This window comes from Ursus arctos, unplaced genomic scaffold, assembly GCF_023065955.2.
Source record: "Ursus arctos isolate Adak ecotype North America unplaced genomic scaffold, UrsArc2.0 scaffold_9, whole genome shotgun sequence".
Lineage (NCBI taxonomy): Eukaryota > Metazoa > Chordata > Mammalia > Carnivora > Ursidae > Ursus > Ursus arctos.
In genome coordinates this window covers 395,364-417,967 of record NW_026623111.1, presented here as the reverse complement: position 1 = coordinate 417,967, position 22,604 = coordinate 395,364, and the positions used below count along the sequence as shown (strand labels likewise).

Here is a 22,604-nt window from a genome sequence, read left to right as displayed (position 1 = left end):
GTTCATGCTTCGGAGGATCGCCCCGGAGGCTGGGGAGCAGCCTAATGCACGGGTCGGGCGGCTACCTGATGGCTCCGACCTGCCATGGCTGGACAGTGGGCACAGGTGGTCGGATGTGGGACACGTTTGGTACATGAGCACTAGGACCGCGGGTGGACTGGATGCAGGGGGCGGGAGGGAAGGAGCAGAGTCAAAGGTGAGCCCCTGGGGTGTGGACTTGGCACAGCCAAGTGACAAGGAGCAGGTGTGGTCAGGGCACAAGCTGGCTTGGACAGACAGCAGGGTGGCCTGGCATGCGTGTGGGGGGAACTGGCCTTGTGCACACAAGCCCCGCACGTCCTTCGGCACTGTGTCTTCTGCAATCCGACGTTTCAGCACACTGCGAAGAGTCTGGGTGCCGGCACCCTCCTGCGCGAAACAGCAGAACCCCATCCCTGGAGGCCGCCTATGGACCAGTCCCTCAGGTTGGTGACAGGAACAGTACTTGCAGAGATGAGAGCTGGGGATTTTCTAGAAGTGTTGGAAGATACCCGCCACAGAATCAAGAAGTGCGGGGAAGCCCAAGAGGAAAGGCGCAAAGAAGCTGCCCCACGCACATCGTTGTGAAGGGCTGAAACCAAAGACCAACGAGGTGTCTTCCAAGCTCACTGACTTTTCCACAGAAGCAGCTGAAACCAATACACAATGAAATGAAAACGTCAAAGTCCTGGGAATACACAACTGGTAAGCTAGAAATCTGAATCCAGCAAGAAGTGTACTTCAAAAGAGGAGGTCAGGCAAAGACCTCGTGGAGAATGGACTCTGGGGGCATTGGTCACCATTGGCGCTTACCTAAGGAGACGGTACCTGGTGCCCCCCAAGCAGAATGATCCAGCACAGCCCGGGGGTACAGGAAGAGTATGCCATATATGAACCTAATGAGGAGTGGTTTGTAAAACCATAAGGTGACGTCTTCTGGGGCTGCGGTACACCAGAGAATTGACATGCATGGCAGTAACACAGAAGTTGAGAGCGACGTAAATGCACCGTGACCGGCCATCCCACAGCGGCGTCCGTGGCCCTAATCCTGGGACCTCTGAGTGTGACCCTGCGTGCTGGAGGGACTTGCAGGTGTGATTAAGGGAAAGATCCTGAGATGGAGAGATAATCCCGGATGATCCCAGTGGGCCCTCAGTGTCAGCACAGCGTCCCTGTGGGGGAGGCAGAGGGAGACTTGACACGGGAGCGGCCATGTAAAGACCTTAGAAGAGAGAGAGATTCGGGGATTGCTCTACGACGCGCACTCAGTATTTGCTGTAACCAGGTGTGCAGGGATGGTAAGACACACACAGAAATGATTGCTGTGAAGGGTCCCAAGAAACAGGAAGCCGGGCACTGCGTCCCCGGCCACACAGGGACACGAGGGGTGGGGAGGGATCAGCAAAGAGCCTCATGACGCGTCTCCATTACACAGAGGCTGAACGCATCTCCCCTTCAGTACAGGGAAGGACCGTGGGAAAGCTTTTCAGGTTGCTGTGAGGTGAGAGTTGGGCAAAGGGCCCTTAATTAAGGGGGCTGAAGGCCTGGGGCAAGATACTCAACTAGGGGTCCCTTGACTGGACTGGGATGTGAAGAGGAATTGTTTAAGAAGACCATTGCGTCCCTCAGTGAAACTGGTTCTGCGGACCGTCTCAGGGACGTGGAAGTTTCAAGACATGTGTCTTGGTTCCTGTGTGAGTAACGTTTGTACCTCCAAAGGGTAAGCGTGTCTTAGTCAGGACTCATATTGTGGCCTTAGTATATCTGGAGACGTGCGCAATGTTAAGTTATATTTTTGGCATCTGTGAGGCAAGAGATCCCCAGCATTCTTGCCTCTGAAGGGCACGGTTTTTAGGCAATGGCCTGACAGTGCATCATCCGTGTGAAGACGGGCCGTTGTTGCCCAGAGCATCCCCCACTCAGACCACCTGCGTGAAGTTGGGCTAAAGTGCCGGCCGTGGGTCCTGTCCACGCTCGGGGACGTCCTGGCAGCATCGCTCCACTGGGCTTGGTCACACATGGTGGCTGGAGGTGCCGTTCACACGGCCTGCCTGCCCCCGAGGCCCCAAGTCCCGAGGGGCTCCCAGGCAGCCAGGGGCCTGGGGAAGAATGTGTTGCCAGCGGGACCCAACAGGACTAAAAGCGGTTGGAGCCCCGTGTCCTAACGAGTGTGTCCCAGGAATCCCCTTGGAGGAGGGCGCCATCTTGGAGAGAGGAGGCTGGGCCAGGATCTCGTCTGGCGGAAGGTGCGCTGGGGGACGGTGGCACGCCCGTGGGCAGCCTGAAGCGGTGTGCCGTGTCCCTGCAGGTGTGGAAGTAACTACGGCGGATGAGCTGCTGGAATAGCGCAGAGCTGGACATTTCAGCCCCCAGTAAGAGCAAAATACTGACTAGTCGGCTGGATACAATTTTAATGATATTGGGTACTAGGTGTGGGGCCCCTAATGGGGGGGCCACATCATCGGGTTGTGGTGATGCTCCTAATTTTTCCAGGCGAAAGAACAGGCAAAATCAGGCCTGTATCTTCTCCCCTCTTCTTCTTCTTTTTCTTCTTTCTGGTTTTAGGCTTTTTACTCCTGCCTCTGCTGACAGGAGGAAACTGGGAGGGAAGGGCCTGCAGGAGCCCCCCTGGGACGGCTCCAGTCCCAGCAGCATCCCTTCCCCGTGTCTTCTCTTAGGGCAGAAGCTTGTTTCCCCCCTTAAACAAAACCTGGCTCGCATCTCTGGGCAGGTAACAGTTTTCCTCCACGGCCAGTACTTGCTCATCTAACTCATTCTCGATGCTGCAGCATTTGGAGCCTTGGTCCTGGAGACAGTGCCCCTCCTGGGTCTACACGGTTCCTGGAGAGAGCCCACACGCCCAACCCACCCTTCACCTCTCCGACACGCCAAGCCAACACCCCCTTGCCCCACATCACCCCACGGCCATATACTGGACAACTAGGGACCGCCACTATAGCCGAGGCCTGCGGAAATTATTCAAAGTACCTGATTCTAAACTTACCCCCTGTGCCTGCTGCTGCCCCATTCCTTCCTGGGAAAACCCCAATAAAGGCTCTGGGCCACATTCCCTTCGCTCCTGCTTCTGCTTTCTGACTCTGACTGGTGCTTTCCCCTGTGGCCCCGCACGGTGGGGGGTACCCCCTTCTCTTGGGAAACTTAAGAAATGAATTATCCTTCCAAAGGTGGGTGTTTCCATTTCCGTTACCTTACCATGTCTGATTGAAACAAATCCTGGGGGTGGGGGCGCCCAGGTGGCTCCGTCGGTGAAGCGTCTGCTTTCAGGTCATGATCTTGGTGTCCTGGGATCGAGTCCCGAGTCGAGTGGGGCTCCCTGCTCAGCGGGGAGTCTGCTTCTCCTTCTCCCTCTGCCCCTCCTCCTGCTTGTGCTCACTCTCTCAAATAAATAAAATCTTTATTCAGTTTTTTAAAGATTTTATCTATTCATTCGACAGAGAGAGAGCATAAGCAGGGGGAGGGGCAGAGGGAGAAGGAGAAGCAGACTCCCCGCTGAGCAGGGAGCCCGATGTGGGACTCAGTCCCAGGACCCTGGGATCACTACCTGAGCCAAAGGCAGACGCTTCACTGACAGAGCCACCCAGGTGCCCCTAAATAAAATCTTTTAAAAAGAAATCTTTTAAAAAGAAATACATTTTAGAGTAAAGATGCTATGCTTTGATGATGGAGGAAGGGGTCATAAGCCCAGGAATGCAAAGAACACAGCTCCAGAAGATAGAGAAGGCCAGCAGGAGGCCTCCGAAGGGAGCATGTCCCGCCCACACCTTGAGCCCAAGCAGGGGCTTCTGCTATGTTAGATCCGGACGGTCGAGCCCGGGGAGCAGAGTCACTGTGGCGCTGGCCAAAGACAGACACAGCAGGTCCACACAACAGCATGGATCCCCGCGGGGCCTTGGCTGTATGGTCAGATGGTTTTCTAAACTTTGCTAAAGGAAGGTACTAGGACCACAGCAGCTCCCACACTGCCTCCAGCTCCCTCTGTCACACTTCCCCTCTAGCTGGGGTGGTTCTGGGGAGGCGGGGAGCCTTTCAGGATCTGGCCAAGGGGAAGCTGAGTGGTGGAAACATCAGCTGGGGTTTAGCAGAGTATACACGTCACTTCCTTGTGGAGAGAATGCCAGACACCCTGGCACAGAAAACAGCTTCCAGGAACAGCCGTGGCAATTAACCAGAAGCAGTGAATCACATGGACTTTTGGAACGGGATTAAACATTCTGCTGATTTAACAGGAAACGCTGACATCAACAAGATACCATAGAACCCTCACAGCCAATGGGACAAGGACATGACGTAAGAGGGTTCCTGAGATCAGTAAGGGCATTTGAGATTTCACCGCCCGAGAAAACGCAGCATCCCAGAGTCTCCGGCTTGTACATGAAGCACACTCGTCCGAGGTCTCTCCAAACCCGACGGCAGTCTTAACGGCGGGTACGAGCTGTGAGTCATGAGTGGTCGGTCCCGCGAGGACTTGGCTGGAACAGCAGTCACGACGCTGTTTTCAATCAGCCTTGTTAGAGGTGCTGGTTCTCCTTCTCTTCTCACCCTGGAAAATGATGTTGAAAAATTGTTATGAGAAGAGACAATAAAAAATGACGATGAATAATGTATCCTAGTGGAGTGCCCTGCAGTTATGAGTAAGAATCGTGGTATTTTCTGGATTTTGTGGTGTTTGTGCTCTTAGTCCATCTCTAAAAGCTTATGACTTCTTATCTCATTCTGAATACGTGATGTAATCTAATTCTGTGACGATGTGCATTCCTTCTGGAAGAGAGAGGCTGCCGGTCGCCGTGTTGGGACCCTGCCTCACCCACACGGCCAAGGCAGGCCTGGTGGCCTTGGGAGCTGGAAACGTGGAGCCAGGAGCATCTCTATGGCCTCAGGGCAGGCAGTGCTTGAACAGGACGCAAAGGCCCTCCCCGGAAAGGAAAGGGTGATCCGCTGGAGGCAGTGAAAACTTAAGAAGGCCTGTTCACCCAAAGCCACACGGAGAGTGACAGGACCACCCTGGTGTGCAGGAGGCGGGGCTGACACAGGGAACTTCAGGATTCACGGATCCTGGGATCGCCAACTCACGGGCTCACGAAAGGTGTCCGTAAGCCCACACGCAGCACTCCGGCACGCCCGCGGCCGATCCAAGACGGAGCGTGGCCCGACGTTCCCGGAGACGAGGCGGCACCCTGCCTTCTCGGTTCAGCTCGTGCTGGAAACAAGCGTCTTGTCCGTTGTCTGTCTAGTGCCACATGTCCCGCATTTTCGTGCCTTTGGTTGGTGACTCCGTTGCTTAAGATGACCCCCCTGCGTGGTGCTGATGTTCTCCCAGGGTTCCAAGGGCCAGAGGCTGTGACGGGCCCCAGAGAAAACCGTGTGCTGGGAGGGTTCTGTTCAGGCATGAGGCACGGTGATGTCGGCCTCATGGTTCCTTGATGAGTCAACAGTGTATTCGATAAGGTGCCTTTAGCAGAAGCCACACGGCACAGGGTTCTGTGTTGAGCCGTTGATAAAAACACTGTGACCGAGGCTCCCAGGAAGCTGACCCTGCATCGCCCCAGCAGCCCGGGTTGCGCGTTCGCGGACTCCGTTATCCCGCGTGAGCGTGGCAGCCGCGGGTGGCCGGAGTGGACTGTAGTTGACGTCACCTCCAGAGCGTGTAAGTAACTACAAGTCGATAAGGAGAAGATGCTCAGTAGGAAACTGATCCAGACACTGAACGAACAGGCCTTCCAGGAAGAGCCGCAGACGGCAGGTCGATCCGTGAGGACAAGAGTGAGAACCACACCAAACCCACCAGGAAGGCTGAAATTGGGAGACCGCAGCCGTCACGGAGGTGCCGCCGAGGAAACTCTCGACGTTGCTGGTGGGCGTATACACTTACGTTTTTTGTGGGTTTATTCTTCTTCGGGGTTATCTGCTAGAGGTGAGCACAGCATGACCTATGGCCCCTCAAGGTCACTCCAGGGGACGTGTGTGCACATGGACCACAGCTCCTGGAAGCATTTTTCCTCGCAGCCAAAGTCTGGCGCCAGCGCACAGGCCCATTCACAGCGGAAGGGACAGACCGTGGTGTCCCCGGCAACGTGGCCAGAGAGCGCACCGGCGGTGAAGAGACCTTCCGCGCCACTCAAAACAAAACGGGGGGCGTAAGGCGCCACGCACCAAATCATGCCCGGGGCCTGTTTCTGCCGAGTCTGACAGGGTTCCTGTAACAAAGTACCACGGACTGAGCAGTTGAACAGCACGTTGATTCTGTCCCCGAGTCATATGTTGAAACTCTAACCCCATGGATGGTACTGGAGGCGGGGCCTCCGAGGGGCAATAGTGTGGGCCGGGGGGGTTAGTGCCCTTGGAAAAAGAGACCCTCCTCTCCTGCCCTGTGAGGAGCCAAATGAGAAGGCCCCCGCCTGCAAATCAGGACGAGGCCCCCACCAGAACATGGCCGTGCTCCACCGCGATCTGACTTCCAGCCTCCGGAACTGTGAGAAGTAGATGTTGTTCAAGCCCCCAGTGCCCGCGCTTACTGAGACCCGAGGGAAGAGAAGGGGGAGGGGCAAAGCTCTCCCCAGAGACATGGGCGCGGAGCGTGTCCCCAGATCCTTGAGGAGCGCTGTTCTCCAGGCACAGATGTTTCAGGGTCCACTAGAAGCTGCTAACTGTGTTGGAAGGGTCCCAAGAAGTTCACGGGAAGGGTTGATGGCAGCGTCTGCCGTTTCTGCTGGCATGCCACATCAGAGAGCACAGTTACACTTCTGCAGAAATGGGCACACGATACCCCTTCTCCAGGTGTTTCCTCTGACCTCCTTGCTTTCTCACGCATGGAGAGATATGTCCTGAGGTCCTGTTTCCTAAGAAGTCAGCTGTAGTTTGCATGGTGCGGAGTGGTCTTCCTTAGAAACCTGTGCCTTCTCAGGCACCATGGCTAGGTTATAACCTTCCCAGGGTCAGGAGGCAGGTCAGTCCTGGGGCCTAGCCCTCACCTGTGACTTGCGACCTGGCTGAGGGCAGGTTCAGGGAGTTGGGTGTGTTGAAGCCAGAATGGGGGGTTCTGAGGGGACAAGGAGAGAGGAGTGACCCCAGGGCCTTTATACCCTCTGTTTCCCCTTGCTTGGTTGCTTTCCTGCTGCCCACAGCCCAGCTCCTCCTGGGCACTCAGGCCTGGCTCCCTCCATCCACAGCTGGCACCAAGACATTTGAGTGGCATTTCCAGGCTTCTTTATTTTTCAGTTTGTTGTCGGTCAGTCCCAGAACTCGGCTCCAGGAGGGCAGACTTGCCAGCCCAGTGCTCTGGGTGCACAGTGAAGGGTTTCTGGACAATGAAGAACCCTCCCGGGAGTGAGGGTGAGTCCTCCTGCCTTTTCAGCCCCCTGTCTCTGGCACTGCCCTCTCTCTCTCTCTCTCCCTCTGCTGTCCACACCTGGAATCCCCCTCAGCAAAATAAGGCACTGTAACCCTCCCTGTCTCTCCCTCCACAGGCCCTCCCAGCAGGCCCAGCACACTTCCAGGCATTGCCTTGGTGGCCTTCGTGGTCATTAAGCCCTCCCCCCACCACCGCGGACATTATTCTCCCCTGGTTGGATGCCCCACCCTGTTTTTCTCTTCCTCTGGGACCGTGGGGCTCTACCCTTCCCCGCACCCACGGGAGCCAGCCCCTCCCTGCAGCCCCTGCTTGTCCCTTCTGGGTCCCCCAAGAAGCCCCTTGGCCCACGATGCCCATTTCGGCCGAGTGCATTGCACTCTGCGCTCAGGCCCACAGAAGCAGGGACCCTGGAGTGATGGCATTCCCGGCATTCTGGCAGGCGATAGGGTCAGGGTGACCTTCTTGGACACGTCCCCCGCCCGTCCCCAGCGCCGCCTGGACAAAACAAAGCCATGCGTTCTGGGGTCGCCCCTTGGAGGAGCCAGACTTCTCGGCAGGGCAGGCGGGCGAAACTCACTGCCTTCCCCGGGAGTGCGGTGGGGGCAGGTCTTCCCTAGCGCGGGGGGCGGGGGGCGGTCGAGGAGGACCTGGGGAGCGTGGGCACAGGCCGGCCCGGGATGGGAACATGAGGCCAGGAACCGGAGGGAGGGCCCCTCGGGCTTCCCACGGGAGAGCTGATGGGAGCCGGCACCATCTGCGAACAGGCGGGGCAGCAACGTCGGCATGCGGAGGGGGGAATGCAGGCCCCGACTATCGCGGACACGGACCCTCATGACGTCCCCATCGGCGGTGAGGACAGGGGCCGGGCCTGCAGGTACTCGGGGTAAGGCAAGGCCCACGCGTGCGAAGACACAGCGCACCCGGCCGTCCACGCATGGCTGGCGGGGGCATGCGGCGGCATGCAGGGGAGGCGGGCCTTGGTTCCCGACCCCACCCTCGGGCCTCGGGGATGCGCCGCGCGCTCGCAGGGCTTCCCCGCGCAACCGCGAACCACCGGCGGGATCCGGGTGTCGCGTGGGAGGTGTCCGTCTGCGCAGGCGCGGGTCTGGGCGCCGCAGGTGCAAACGCCTCGCGCCGGCGTCGTCGGGAGGCTGCGTGCGGGGAACCCGGTCCCGGTTCCGGGCGCAGGCTGTCGGCCGAAGGCCAGACCCATCCCCTGCCCTCCAGGCGGCCCCAGGCGGCCCCCGACTCGGCCCGGGCTCGGAACCGGCTCCGCAGGCCTGCCCGCCGGCCTCCCGCCTCCGCCCAGCCCCAGCTCAGGCCCCGCCCCCGAAGGCCCACCGCCCCAGGCCCCGCCCCCCGGCCGCTCGGCCCCCGCCCCCGAGCGCGCGCCTGCGCAGTGGCGGCGGGCGCAGTCGGAAGCCCGGCGCGGACGGCGGGGTCGACCGGGAGGCGGCAGCCCTCTCACCCGCAGCGCGGACCCGGCCCTCGCCCGCCGCCGGGGCTCGGGCCGCCCGGGCAGGCATGGCGGCGGCGGCCGAGCCCCGGGCCCGTGCCTGGCTCGGCGGTAGCTCGCCGCGCCCGGGCAGCCCGGCCTCCAGCCCGGAGCTAGGCGGCAGAGGCCGCGCGCGGCCGGGGCCGGGGACGGGGCCGGGGTCGGGGTCGGGGTCCGGCCCGGAGCGGGCGGGCGCCAGGACCCCGGGCCCCGCCGCGTCTGGCCACAGCTTCCGGAAGGTGACGCTCACCAAGCCCACCTTCTGCCACCTCTGCTCCGACTTCATCTGGGGGCTGGCCGGCTTCCTGTGCGACGGTGAGCGCCCGCGACCCCATCACAGACCCCAGCCCCTGGCCCAGAATGGCAGCTCCTCACCTGCACTCCCAGCAGTGGCCTCCTCAGGACAGCCGCTTGCCCCACGGGGCAGGAGTGTGCTGGCCTCAGACCCTCTCCAGGGAGGTGATAAGGACTGGCTCTTCCAGGGCCTTGGGGGCACCAGGTGGCTTCCCAGGACTATGGGCCTCAGGAAAAACCCGCTCCCTGGGCTCCCTCACTTGGGTCGGGATTCAGTGGGGGGAGAGCACTGTGGGCTGCATGGGGCAGGTGCAGTGACTGGGTGATGAGTCCAGCCCACCCTGAGCAGGTGTGACTCGTCTGGTCTCCTCCGTCCCAGCAGCTGGGTCAGCAAGGGGCAGCAGTATGGTCAGGCAGGGCTGGTCTGGGCCACTGGTTCCTGTGCCCTAGTGCTGGGCCTTTCTTGCCCTGCATGCACACTGCTGCCCTCAGGGGCCAAGTGCAGCATGCCCCAACAGGGCTCCCACCTCGATGCCAAGCTGGTTGACTGGGTGAGGAGGCCCTCCCTCCTCTGGCTCATTGGACAGTGAGGGTGCAAACTTCCAGGATCTGGTCTCTTGCAGTCCTGCTCCCTCTGGCAGGACAGGTGGGTGGGCCCTAGGGACCACAGCTGCCCAGGGATGTGGAAGGTGGCACGTGGGGAGCCTGTGCTCCAGTCGAGGAGACAGGCTTTCGGCTCTGGGGACATAGGGACCACGTATGCCAGAGTTTATAGAGAAGGCTTGACCAGGTCTGGTGGAGGAGACTGGGTCCCTCACGCAGGATGCCTTCTGACAAAGAAAATGGCATGGTTAATCTGACTCTCTAGTGCTGTACCAGGTGGCCTGGCCAGCTGGTATGGGTGGAGTCTCCCCTAGATTCTCTCATATCAGAAACACTGCACTGTCTTACCTTCTCCCATGCCAAGAGGCTCACTTGAGCGGGGAGAAGTGCTTGTGCAGGCTGAGTCAGCTTTAGGTCTGAGGCTAGAGCAGGACCTCTGCACAGGTGAGAGGTAGTGAAGGTAGGGCTCCAGGTCTGAGGCCAGACTCCAGGTCCTCCTCACTGCTATGACCTCCTGCAGGTGGGGCTCTAGGTCTAAAGGGCGAAGCAGCTCATGAAAGGAGGCTGGGCTTGGGGGTGATGTGGAGGCCATCCCTGGGCAGCTGTGTGGATGTCCTCCCCACCTCTGTGGAGAAGGGGCTGGTAATCTTGGCAAGCAGAGGGGCCTGACAAGGGTGTGGGAGGAAGAGCCTTCTCCCCTGCCAGGGAGTACCCAGGATGTGGGATGTGGGATGTGGGGTGGTCAGGCACTATCTCCATGGGCCAGAGGAGCTGGGTGCCACCTGCCCACAGCTGCTGCCTTCTGGGACAGAGCTAGTCTGGGTGCCCTGAAGGGGAAGCTAGTGGGAATGCTCACCCTTCTTCTCCGCCTCCACATTTCTTCCGTCTGACCCCAGCCTACTATAGTTTTTCTGAAGCGAGACCTCAGGGCTGTTCTTGCTAGCTTGTGGAGGACCTGTCTGCCCCCTCCTCTTAGGGACTGGGTGGGTAGGGCTGCGGTGGGTGGGATGGGGCTGCCTCAAGCCTCCCCGGTCACACTTTTCACCAAGGGCTAAGTTGGAGAGTGAGTCCTTCTGCCACCTGCCCACTTCCCAGCCTCCTGCTGCCTCGTCCCACCCATCCCACCCCAGTGGGGCCCAGCCGAGCTCCCCCGTCCCCTCCCTAGGCCCACTCACTGCTGCTTGTGCTGTCAGGAGCTGCTTCCTCTTGTACCCTCCCCCCATCCTGTCCATCTCTGGGCCTCCCTTCCTAGCTGCCTGCACCTCCAGACGGTGGCCCTTGGGAGCACAGCATCTGTCTGAGTGCTCACTGCCTTTAGAGCCTCTGGGCTGTCTACCCCTCTGGGCAGGGGCAGGTACAGCCATCCCTGGGCTGGCCACCCTGCCTGTCTCGGGCGGTCCTGGCCCGTTACACACTGGCTCTGGTCTCGGTAGGCACGCAACACACGGGAGGGATAGTTCGGGGTCTTTAGGGTTGTGGGGGAGTGAGGGAATCATGTTCTGGTGAAGCTGGTCTGGAGGGAGATGCCCACTTACCTGCCTGCACCTCAGGACCAACAGTTTGGAGTGTGCCGCTGTGTGCAAGGGGCCACCCTAAGACTCCGTTCCAGGACACACCGTCACCCGCACTCCGGGCTCTGTGGGGATGAGAGGTGGGGTGGGGCAGGGGGTCAGGCTGTCCGTGGCGCTTCAGTGGGGGAGGCTGTGGCCATGCCCTCCCTCTGCCCCCACAACAGTGGAGATGGTGGCAGTCACCTTCTCCATTACTCATGGCTGGGTCGGAGCTGGGGGGGTGGGCCGCAGAGGCTCACCCCACGCACTCCCCCTTCAGCTCTGGCAGAGTGGGCCCACTGTGATCGGCACACGGCCCTGTCAGAATGCTGGCACCGGCTGTGGCCCTGGGTGGTTCTGCTGGCCAAGGCCTCCCTTCTGCATGCAAAAGCCTGCGGTCTCAATGCACGGTCGACTCACAGGGGCCAACTCACGCAGCTCTCATTCCGCAGTCTGCAACTTCATGTCCCACGAGAAGTGCCTGAAGCACGTGAAGACCCCCTGTGCGGGTGTGGCGCCCAGCCTGGTCCGAGTGCGTATGGAGTGTGGGCAGAGGGCTGGGGAGGCCGGCTCTTGTGGCAGGTTCTGGGCTGAGAGTCAGGCTGGCTGCTTGGAGGGGGTGGTTTGGGCCCCCAGGATGCTGACTGCATCCCTGCTTGTGAGCCCTTCCCAGAGCAGCAGCCCGGCCTCACTTCCCACTGGTCCTAACGCCTCTTCCTCTGGGGTCCCTGGCACCCAGCATCGTGCGTCCCGCCTGTTGGTGGGCCTCGTCCGTGTGTGCTTCATCCAGCTTGCCGTGGACGTATCGTGGGGCAGGGGAAAAGCCTGGAGGAAGCAGCCAGTGCCCAGGCTTCCTGCAGAACCAGCAGGGGTATTCCCTGCAGAAGGGGTGGCCTGGCCTTGGTCCTGCAAGGACTCTGAGGAGAGTGGGCAGTTCCAGCAGGGGGTACAGAGGGGCCGGGGAGGATTTGGGGGGCCTGCAGGGTTCAGGCAGGTGGTGTGGGTGGCAGTGGGCGCTCTCTGGGATGTAGAGGACGAGACCTGCTGGTGCTGGATGGGTCCTGGCAGGTAGGCCCTGGGCTGAGGGGGGCTCTGCGTCCCGCAGGTCCCTGTGGCCCACTGCTTCGGCCCGCGGGGTCTCTACAAGCGCAAGTTCTGCTCCGTGTGCCGTAAGGCCCTGGAGGCCCCCGCGCTCCGCTGTGAAGGTACTGCTGAGCCCACCAGGCTGCCCTCCGGTCTGCGCCCCTCACCAGGGTCCTGATCTCTGCTGCCCAGGGTGCCCCACACCTCGCTGTGGCCAGGCGGCTGGGCAGGAGTTGGGCTGGGGGGGGCACCGATGGGGGGACATGTTTGTGGGTTCTCGAGCTGCCCTCCCAGGGAAGCAGGTGCGGGGGGCCAGGCAGGGAGAGATGAGAACCTGGCTCCCCTCGTCTGAGAGGTGGGGGCACCTGCTCCGCACGACAGGAAGGGTAAAGGAAGTGTGTCCAGGACTTGCGGGGGACGGGCTCGGTAGAGACGCCCGAGAGAAGGGGGCGGGGCTGTGGGGAGCGGCGAGAGGCCCTTAACCCTGCCCGCCCCCCAGTGTGTGAGCTGCACGTTCACCCCGACTGTGTGCCCTTCGCCTGCAGCGACTGCCGCCAGTGCCACCTGGACGGGCACCGGGACCACGTGAGTGCGCACGGTCGGCCGCCTGAGCCTGGGGGCGGGGGCGTGCTGGGGGCTGGCTGAGCCACTGACGGTCCCCTCCGCAGGACGCGCACCACCACCACTGGCGGGAGGGGAACCTGTCCTCCGGTGCGCGCTGCGAGGTCTGCAGGAAGACGTGCGGCTCCTCCGACGTGCTTGCGGGCGTGCGCTGCGAGTGGTGCGGCTTGCAGGTGGGGCTTTGCGGGTGGGTGGGGTCCTGAGGGGCGGGGGCGGGTGTGCGGGTGGGGCTTTGAGGGGTGGGGGGGGGGTCCTGGGGGGTGGGGGTTCTGGGGGGTGGATTGGGACTGTGGGGTTCCTGAGGGGCGAAGCCGGGGCGGGTGCAGTGGGGAGGTGGGGCTTTGTGGGATGGGGGTGGGGGTCCTGGGGGGTGGGGCAGGGTGGATGTTTTATCCTGTTGGAAAGCAGGATGGAGGTCCTGGGAGCAGGTGCGGTGCGTCCTTCCGTCCTCACCCGTCTGCATCGCACTCTGTCGGGGCAGGGGGTGGTCCCCGTTGTACAGAGTTGGGGACCCTTCTGCTCTGAGGGAGGCGCTGCCCACTTGTGCGCTCCGTCGCAGCCTGCGTAGGGGCCATGGGTCCAGCGTGGGCCCCGCAGAGTGGCTGAAGGCCGGTCCATGCCCGCATCTCCAGGCGCACTCAGTCTGCTCGGCGGCGCTCGCCCCGGAGTGCACGTTTGGGCGCTTGCATACCATGGTCCTGCCCCCTGCGTGCGTGCGCCTGCTGTCCCGGAACTTCAGTAAAATGCACTGTTTCCGCATCTCTGAGGGCTCAGCCCCAGAGACAGGTGAGTGGAAGGCTGCGCTGGGGCCGGGCGTGCGGGCCAGGGGTAGGCCCCCAGTGAGAGGTCAGCTGTGTCCCTCCCACAGGTGAGGGGGACGATGGTGTGGACGGAAGCACCCTGGCTGGCCTGAGCAGAGAGGTGCTGGCCCCGGAGTCCAGTAGGTGCCTCTTAGCTGTGGCCCGCCTGCCCGCCCGGTACCCCCATCCAGTCCCTTGTACCCCCTGTCCCCATTCCCATCCCTCACCCCATCCCCTGTCCTGTCTCCAGCCAGTACTCCACTCCATGGACCCATACCCACTTGTCTCTGGCCCAGGCAAACAGACCCTGAAGATCTTTGATGGCAACGATGCTTTGCAGAGAAACCACTTTCGAGTCATCACTGTCCCCCGCCTGGCCAGGAGCGAGGAGGTGCTGGTAAGAGAGCCCCCGCAGGGGCCGAGGCAGGGCCTGTTCCTGGGGGTGCTTTTGTGGCATCCAGAACGGCCCCGGCTCCTGTCCACATCCGGCCGCCACCCTTCAGGAGCTGGCGCTTCGGGCTTACTACGTCGCGGAGGACCCTCGAGACTTCGAGCTGCAGGCACTCCCCCCACCTGTGCTCGCTGCGGACACCGGGGCACGGGGCAAGACCCGGGCCAGTGGGAGTGCAGAGGAGGAGGGCAGCAGAGGCCCTGGGTCCCGAGAGGCCGCACCGGAGGCCTGGATCATCCGCGCTGTGCCCCACACCCAGGAAGTCTTGAAGATCTACCCTGCCTGGCTCAAGTGAGACCCAGGCCCAAGGCCCAGGGTCTGCCGGCGGGAGTTGGGAGGGGTGGGGGCCATGTGACCCAAGCTCCTGAGATTGTTCCCTGCAGGGTGGGTGTGGCCTACGTGTCCATACGTGTGACCCCACAGAGCACTGCCCGGACCGTGGTGCTGGAGGTTCTCCCGCTGCTCGGACGTCAGGTGTGTATGCTGCTGTGGGCTCGGCCGGCCTGGTGGGAGTCCTCGGGGAGTTGGGGGTCCAGGCCTGATGCCTCAAACTCCGCCCCCCACAGGCCGAGGGTCCTGAGAGCTTCCAGCTGGTGGAGGTGCTCATGGGAAGCAGGCAAGGTGAGTGGTAGCCTGCGGTGATGTCCCCTGATCTGCCCCCCGGGTGCCCTGAGGTCTTAGGGTAGCTATTTGCAGCCGTGGGCATGGCACCTGGTGCCCACGGGCCTTGCCTGTCTTTCTTGCAGTCCAGAGGACGGTGCTGGAGGACGAAGAGCCCTTGCTCGCCCGGCTTCGTGACATCCGGCAGGTCATTGGGTGTGAATGCTGGTCCCTGTGGAGCCGCCAGCCTTTGGCCATGGCTGCTGCTTCCTAGCGAGGGACCCTGTCCCCAGGACAACACGTCCATCCTGGCTGGCAGTGCCAGCCCCCCTGGGCCTGGAGGGTCTGTCTGCTTGCTCATGTCACCTTTTTCTGGAAGGTGGGGTTTTGAGCCACAGACCCCACCCCCCAGAGCTCCCCGAGGGGACTTGAGGGGCTTGTCCCAAGGGAGGAAGCCCGTGTTTCCTTTTCTGTCTCTGTGTGGTTCAGCCTGGGGAGTCTTTCTGGATGGAGGGTGGAGGGGCCGTGTGCTGCGGTGCCCTCCCTGAGTGCTCCGCTCAGTGTCCCGCCTCCCCACAGACGTCCCTGCGGCAGATGACCCAGACGCGGTTCTATGTGGCTGAGCGCAGAGTTGTGGCCCCTCATGTCTCCCTGTATGTTGCTGGCCTGCCTCCCGGCCTGTCTGCCCAGGAGTATGGCAGCCTACTGGACGAGGCTGTGGCCACCAAAGGTGTGATTACCTGGGCTGACCTGGGGTTACTGGCTACTGGTGACCGGGAACGGGGAGGAGGGGACGGGTTCTGAGAGCAGGCCACGGGGGCTGGTTCTCCTGCTCCCCTCCTCCGCCACTCGCTGTCTGAGCTTTTGCCAAGCTGGTTCCCGCTCAGTGGGTCTCTGTCCTCACCTCCGGGGCCCAAACCACTCACCTCCAAGGGGCTTCTGCGACTCCTGAGGTCCAGCCTCTGTCTTTTCTGCCCTTGGCTCTGAGCTGAGGAGGGACATACGGGCCCCTGCTGGGTTGGGCACCGACTGCGAACAGTGGCAGCAGGGTTGGCCTCAGAGGCTGGGCGGGGCCACCTGGGGTAGGCGGAGTGGAGACCACGTGCCTCCCCTGATGGCAGCCTGTCTTTGCAGCCGGCCTTGTGTCCGTGAGCCACGTCTACTCCTCCCAAGGTGAGCTGCTGCCCTGGGCCGTGCTCAGACTTGGCCAAAGTCATTCTCTGGAGCGAGGTAGAAAGGCCTGCCCTTCTTGCCTCCGTGTTCAACGTTCCATTTTGTTTAGGACCTGACCTTTTTCTGGGGAAACCCTGTGTGAGGGACACATTTCTGTTTTTTTCCCTGGCTCACGGCTGTCGTGCTTTTGCTAGAATGTGACTGAGTTGCAGAGAACTTTTCTCCAAAACTTGTTCTGCCGTTGGGTTTGCATCTTTTTTTCGTGGGAGACTTCAGGTCTACCCAGAAGTGGGAGGACATTCCCATGAGCCCCAAGTCCCTTCTGTGGGTCCCCAGCAGTCATCAGTGTCCTCCGTTCTTCTGGGTGTGTTCCCCACCCCCCCAGGGGCCCTAGGGATGAGGGTGTGCCCAGCCACGCTGCCCTCTTCCATCCACCTCTGTGTCCTGTCTCTGAGCTTGGCCGTCCTTAAAGGCTCCATGGGGGACGGTGGTGCTGTGTCATGTGGATGCCATTGGATGGCCAGACCCAGGGTCCCTTCTGGCGGCAGGATGCGGGGAGGCTGCTGTCTGAGCTTATAGCCCCCCTGCTGCAGGTGCGGTGGTGCTGGACGTGGCCTGCTTCGCGGAGGCCGAGCGACTGTACATGCTGGTCAGGGACACAGCTGTGCACGGCCGGCCGCTGACGGCCCTGGTGCTCCCAGACGTGCTGGTGAGTGGGCGCCGTCAGGGACATGGTTCACACCAGGGGAGGAGCCTGAGGTCCGGGGGTGAGAGGCCTGCACCGTGGCTGACGGGGGGAGGACCACAGGCCGCAGTTCCCACCCCATCATGGCTGCCTCCTAGAGGCTGTGTGTGTGCGGACCTCCTGGCAGGCCCTTGTCTTCTCTCTGGTCACCGGGACCGGGCCCACTCCCCCTGCTTGGGAGGCCTCGGCCACCTCTGGCCAAGAGGTGGGACTCCCTCACTTTGGACACCGTCTGGAAGAATGAGCTGGGGCGAGCCCAGGGCAGACACCACACGGGTCAGGGCAGGGTGATGGGCCACAGCTGCAGGTCCCGCCCTACACGCCATTCCTTTGCCAGCAGCCTCTGGTCCTCAGCCCTGCTGGCCCCTAAGGGTTCAGCAGAGCTATTTGTGGCTGCTCCGTCCCTGGCCCCGTCCAGGTGAAACAGAATCAGGGTGGAGGGAATTCATCGTCTGCGACTGGGTGGGCGATGCCTGGGCCTGGCTGCCCTTCCCCCCCCCCCCCGGAGCTGGCGCCATCCCGCTGTCCTGGTGAGGGTGCAGCCCCTGTGGGTCAGGGCCCCCAACAGCTGGCCGTGCTGGCAGGGCTGTGTGGGCAGTGCCGACACACACGTGCTCCCTCCTGGCAGCTACGTGCTTTGGGGTGCGCAGGCGAGGGATGACCGCAGGCAGCCCTGCCCGGGGGTCACATGTCGCCCCAAGTGTGTCCTTGGCTTTGAGCTGTTGCTGAACCTGTGCCTGTTACCTAGCACCTCCCACCGGGGGCCCCAGTGCCCCCCACTGTCCTCACCATCGTGGGGACGTCAGCCCCTGCCTGCTGTCCCTGGGCACTGCGTTTTGGGGGTTGTTTGTTGGGAGAGGGACTTCTGCCCATGGGAGATGGGGCCACTCTGTGAGCCTGGCTGCTCCTGCTGTGTGCGGTGTGGGTGGGCAGGGACCCTGAGATCTGTAGGAGGGGCAGGTGGAATCCCACGTGGGTACCCAGCCTCGGCATCGGCTGCGGGGATCAGGCTGTGGGCATGGTCTGGCCACGAGGCCCACGGTGGGTGGGGCATGGCCTGTGAGCTCAGAGCTCCAGGCTGCCCGGACCCATCTCTGCCTCGTTGGCCACATCTGCGGGTGCCCCCTCTGCTGTGGGGGGTGCCCTGAGTGGTCAGTGGCAAGGTGGGGATGGCCAGGTACCCCCCCGGGCCCCATGTGTGCCTTCCTCGGGTCGGGGGCTGGCCCCAGGTGGGCTCAGGCTGGGTGGGCTCAGGGTTGGAGAACTTGCCACCCCCCCCCCCGTGGGGTGGCCTTGAGAACCTGCACTAACCCAGCCCCCCATCTGTCAGCACACGAAGCTGCCCCCAGACTCCTGCCCCCTCCTAGTGTTTGTGAACCCCAGGAGTGGAGGCCTCAAGGGCCGTGACCTGCTCTGTAGTTTCCGGAAGCTGCTGAATCCTCACCAGGTCTTTGAACTGACCAACGGGGGGCCTCTTCCCGGGTGAGTGTGGGGGTCCCCGCCGTGCTGCTCACAGCCCGAGCGTCAGGAGGGGTGCTTGCATGCACCTGTCGAGAGGCCAGAGGGGACAGAACCGTGCAGGCCATCTGCGTGGGGCCCAGGTGCTGCCGCTGGCATGCACGCGTGTAGAGCGCTTCCTGTTTGCCTCCCGCCAGGTTCCACGTGTTCTCTCAGGTGCCCTGCTTCCGGGTGCTGGTGTGCGGTGGGGATGGCACCGTGGGCTGGGTGCTCGCCGCCCTGGAGGAAATGCGGCACCGTCTGGCCTGCCCGGAGCCTTCCGTGGCCATCCTGCCGCTGGGCACAGGTGGGGTCAGCCAGCAGGTCTGGGGACAGGCCTGGCGGGGGGGGGGGGGGGGGGGAGCGGCTGGGTAGGTGGGTGTGGACAGTCTCGTCTTGCCCCATCCCAGGGAATGACCTTGGCCGGGTCCTCCGCTGGGGGGCGGGCTACAGTGGCGAGGACCCCTTGTCCGTGCTGGTGTCGGTGGATGAGGCTGACGCTGTGCTCATGGACCGCTGGACCATTCTGCTGGATGCTCACGAGGCTGGCGGTGCAGAGAACAGCGTGGCAGACGTGGAGCCCCCCAAGGTAACAGTGTGGCGCCTGTTGGGCCCCCCGCAGGCAACTCGACACTTCCGTCCGGGGAGTCAGGCGCCTCCCGGCCACCACCTGCTGTAGGTGCCAGGGCCACCCCCTTTGTGGGGAAGCTGAGGCAGGGTCAGCTGTCGGCAGTGGCTTGCTGGTGACATCGCAGACTGGCTGGCTCAGATGCTTGCCTCCTCCTGGGTGCAGAATGATTCCAGGACAGAAGCGGCTCTGACAGCAGCAGCAGAGTTGGGTTGGAGACGAGGAGGCTGGACCCAGCTTGGGGGAGGTGGGGAGCACCTGGTGGGGGCTGACCAGGGTCATGGAAGAATGTGTCTTGTCTCCAGATCGTGCAGATGAGTAACTACTGTGGGATTGGCATCGATGCAGAGCTAAGCCTGGACTTCCACCAGGCACGGGAGGAGGAGCCTGGCAAGTTCACAAGCAGGTGCTGGAAGATCAGGGATGGAGGCTTGGGACTACTCCAGACAGCAGGGCCGCCCTCTGGTGACAGTGTGCTTCCTGGGGATTCACCAGCAGTAATTGGTGGATGGGACTGGAACTTGGGGCTGTCTTAGGCGGGGCCAGGCTCCACCCTCACGGTAGGCACGCACCGCCCCTGCAGGTTCCACAACAAGGGCGTGTATGTGCGAGTGGGGCTGCAGAAGATCAGCCACTCCCGGGGCTTGCACAAGGAGATCCGTCTGCAGGTGGAGCAGCAGGAAGTGGAGTTGCCAAGCATCGAGGGTCTCATCTTCATCAACATCCCCAGGTACCAGTGGGTGGGGCTCCAGGGGGGCTCTGGCCTCAGATGGGGCTTGCGGCCCTGGCCCAGCCTGCCCACTTACCCGTGTGCCCCTCCCTCGGTGCAGCTGGGGCTCAGGGGCCGATCTGTGGGGCTCCGACAGTGACTCAAGGTTCGAGAAGCCACGCATGGATGACGGGCTCCTCGAGGTGGTGGGGGTGACGGGCGTCATGCACATGGTGAGTGCAGGCAGGCGGGGTGGGCCCCGGCGTGGGACCACAGCCCGCTGAGCCCAGCCGGCCCTCTCCCCTCTGCCAGGGCCAGGTCCAGGGCGGGCTGCGCTCTGGTATTCGCATCGCCCAGGGGTCCTACTTCCGTGTCACTCTCCTCAAGGCCACGCCCGTGCAGGTGGATGGCGAGCCCTGGGTCCAGGCTCCTGGACACATGATAATCTCTGCTGCAGGCCCCAAGGTACCACGGGGGTGAGCTGGGCGGGGCCTGAGAGCTGGCTGGGCCCCCTGGGTACATGGAGGGGAGGGGCCCACAGGCTGAACCCTACCCCCCCCCACACCCCTTCTATAAAGCGGGCTGAGACCGTGCCTGCAGTATTACTCGGCCCTTTGACCTGACCTGTCCGGGGACAGGCCCACATGCTCAGGAAGACCAAGCAGAAGCCCAGGAAGGCGGGGACCCCCAAGGATGCCAGAGCAGATGGAGTGCCTGTCTCTGAAGGGGACCCCAAGTAGAGGAGGGCCCTGGAGCAGCATCCCTGTCCAGCAGCAGCCATCAGCCAGCAGTGGATGGACTTGCCTACAGCTTTGACTGGGGGATGTCTCCCCCTCACCCCTGTGCCACGTGGAAGCTGCCGGGCACGTGGCAGGTGTTTCCCCCCTGGCCTCCGATCCAGTGACAGGGTGGGTGCGGGGCTTTGGCTGGCCATTTGTCCCGTCCCCTGGGGTCCAGGCCACCATCCTGGGTGGCAGGCACTTCTCCCTTTGCGTCCCCCCACCATCCCTGTGCCCGTTGAGCTGGGCAGCACTGACGCTTGGGCCATCCCCCTGGATGCTCCTAAGAGTGTGCCCAGTACAGACCCCGAATGCCCTGGCCACCAGGTCCTCCAGCCTACGTTCCCACTGAGGGCTGGGTGGGGGCACCTACCACTTGTCCTGGGGGAAGGTGCCTTCTCTCCTGGCCCTGCCACTGTGGAGGAGCTGCTTGGGCTGCACCTGGAGGGTCCCCAGGCCAGGTGGGCTTGCCCAAGATCCCGAAGATGGAGCAGGAGGGGAGCTGGGCCCTCACAGGGGTGGGGCAGAGCGTGTCCGGAAGGGACCAGAAGCAAACCCGTGGAAGCCTGGGCTGGGAGGTCCAGAGGAGCCAGCTTTAATCACCTGTTTGCCAACGATCAGCATGCCCGTTCCCAGCGCCTGTCCGGCTGACCAGACGTCTGGGCCTCCCGCCACGCTGAGTTCAGACAGGCCCCGGGTCAGTCTGGGGCATCTCCAGAGTCCTCCAATGAAAGGCCCAGGAACCACATTTCTCCACCTGTCCCGGCTCTTTGCTGTCGGCTCCGCCCTGCCAGCCCTGTGTCCCCCAAGCTTCTGCCCAAACTGCACAAATGCACTGTAGTGGCCATTTGTGGCGGAACATTCATATCACGTGCCTCCAGCACGCAAACGTGTGTTCACCATGATGTCTCCGGTGGCGTCATTAGTGTTTGCTCTGCAGGCCTTGGCGTTGGTTCCGGTCTGTAGTGTCTGTTCTTCTGTATTTAAGTGAGTCTGTGTGCCCAGATGGGGCAGTGTGGGCTTGGCACCCAGGCCCTGTGTACCTTGTCACTACCTGAATGGAAGCATAAATTATATCCAGGACAAATACAGTGTGGGCATTGCTGTCCTGCTGCCGTCTTCTCTGTCCCCTCAGGGCGGACGCTGCGGGCTCCCAGCTTCACGAAGATGAAGGATGCGGGCCCAGGACGGATGGACACACAGAAGCCAAGCTCCTGTCTGCAGAAGCAGAAAACCCCCCGAGGGCTCTAGAGAATGACGAAAATAAAAACCAACATGGGCCAAGCGCAGGCCGGGGCAGGCGGGCACCTGGAGCTAGCAGGCGGAAGGGAGGAGCGGGGCCCGCGCGTCCTCCTCGCCCCCGCGTGCCGGCCGGCCGAGGCCCCGCAGGGCCCGCAGGACGGCCAGGGCCAGGCGGACGAGGAGGCGCAGCAGCAGGAAGGTGAAAGGCACGGCGATCTGGGTGAGGTGGAAGATGGCCGTGCTGAATCGGCTCAGGAAGCAGGTGGAGGCGAAGGCCAGCAGGCTGGCGCAGGGGTACAGCGCAAGCTTGGCGAACATGAACGCGTGCTCACGTCCGCCGAACCGCGCCGAGGGCCGCAGCGTCTCCCCCTCGTGCAGCAAGGCCGTGGTCCAGATGGCAAACTGGAAGATGCTGGCGAAGAAGATGATGGCGCAGCTGACGCGCACGCTCTCGAGCTCGTCGTGGGGCCGCCGGGCGAAGGCCGAGGTCTGCTGGTAGGCCAGCGGGAGGCCGCCCACGAAGGCCAGCGAGAGCGTGTTGAGCAGCCCCATGGACGGCGTGGCCTTGCGGATGTGCAGGAAGAGCGAGTGGTGGGCAAACCAGAGCAGGCCCACCGTGGCGAAGGAGCCGAAGTAGGCCAGGAAGTGCGGCCCGTACACGCTCAGCGCGGCCACCAGGCTCCCGTGGAACTTCTCCTTCACGTCCTTGGAGTCCGGGACGTTGTCCTCGCTGAGGACGGGCAACACACAGCATTTGTCCCGGCCTCCACGTGGGGCTCCAGGTCAGGGCTGCAGCCCCCACCCCGTCCCAGCCCCGACGGGGGCTGCCCGCTCCCGGGCACGCTTGCGTTTCAGAGGAACGACATGGAAAGCTATGGTTAGACCCTCAACGCACACCGAGTATGCCGAGCGATCCATGTTGTTCATCTGAGGTGCAGAGTTCACAG

The 22,604-nt window shown here is 62.6% G+C and overlaps 2 protein-coding genes across 6 annotated transcripts in view; one reads left to right on the top strand and one right to left on the bottom strand.

Annotated features, from left to right (window-relative positions):
• Positions 1-4,225: 4,225 nt before the first annotated feature.
• The window catches only part of TMEM175 (transmembrane protein 175), a 41,831-nt gene continuing 23,452 nt past the window's right edge, over positions 4,226-22,604 (bottom strand). The window contains exons 13-15 of the mRNA XM_057309541.1: positions 15,811-22,387; positions 11,315-11,415; positions 4,226-4,579 (exon numbers count right to left, since the gene is read on the bottom strand). Of these exons, the coding sequence (XP_057165524.1) occupies positions 21,730-22,387 (658 nt within the window). The 3' untranslated portion in view covers positions 4,226-4,579; positions 11,315-11,415; positions 15,811-21,729. The remainder of the gene's footprint in view (positions 4,580-11,314; positions 11,416-15,810; positions 22,388-22,604) is intronic.
• DGKQ (diacylglycerol kinase theta) lies at positions 8,042-21,502 on the top strand. Of its 5 annotated transcripts, XM_026485927.4 has the most exons (23): positions 8,800-9,197; positions 11,782-11,861; positions 12,435-12,534; positions 12,912-12,997; positions 13,081-13,206; positions 13,666-13,819; positions 13,902-13,973; positions 14,130-14,230; positions 14,337-14,575; positions 14,668-14,758; positions 14,851-14,905; positions 15,031-15,092; positions 15,464-15,614; positions 16,019-16,057; positions 16,651-16,766; positions 18,133-18,284; positions 18,458-18,606; positions 18,710-18,888; positions 19,233-19,333; positions 19,511-19,657; positions 19,758-19,869; positions 19,949-20,101; positions 20,275-21,502. In XM_026485927.4, exons 1-23 carry the CDS (start codon positions 8,912-8,914, stop codon positions 20,374-20,376), a joined length of 2,853 nt encoding a protein of 950 aa, XP_026341712.1. In that variant the 5' UTR covers positions 8,800-8,911; the 3' UTR covers positions 20,377-21,502. The 5 variants fall into 5 exon arrangements, with proteins under 5 accessions (XP_057165523.1, XP_057165521.1, XP_057165522.1 ...); XM_057309540.1 differs by lacking the exon at positions 8,800-9,197 and adding an exon at positions 8,042-8,270 and having other exon boundaries at positions 14,130-14,575; positions 14,708-14,758; XM_057309538.1 differs by having other exon boundaries at positions 8,798-9,197; positions 14,130-14,575; positions 14,708-14,758; positions 20,215-20,301.

What these genes read in the sequence shown, in the direction of transcription:
- DGKQ (XM_026485926.4), top strand. Translation starts at nt 8,912, where the DNA reads ATGGCGGCGGCGGCCGAGCCCCGGGCCCGTGCCTGGCTCGGCGGTAGC. An exon ending in TCCCGCTGCTCGGACGTCAG is followed by an intron (nt 14,759 to 14,850) that starts GTGTGTATGCTG and finishes CGCCCCCCACAG; the next exon opens with GCCGAGGGTCCTGAGAGCTT. An exon ending in GCTCATGGGAAGCAGGCAAG is followed by an intron (nt 14,906 to 15,030) that starts GTGAGTGGTAGC and finishes TCTTTCTTGCAG; the next exon opens with TCCAGAGGACGGTGCTGGAG.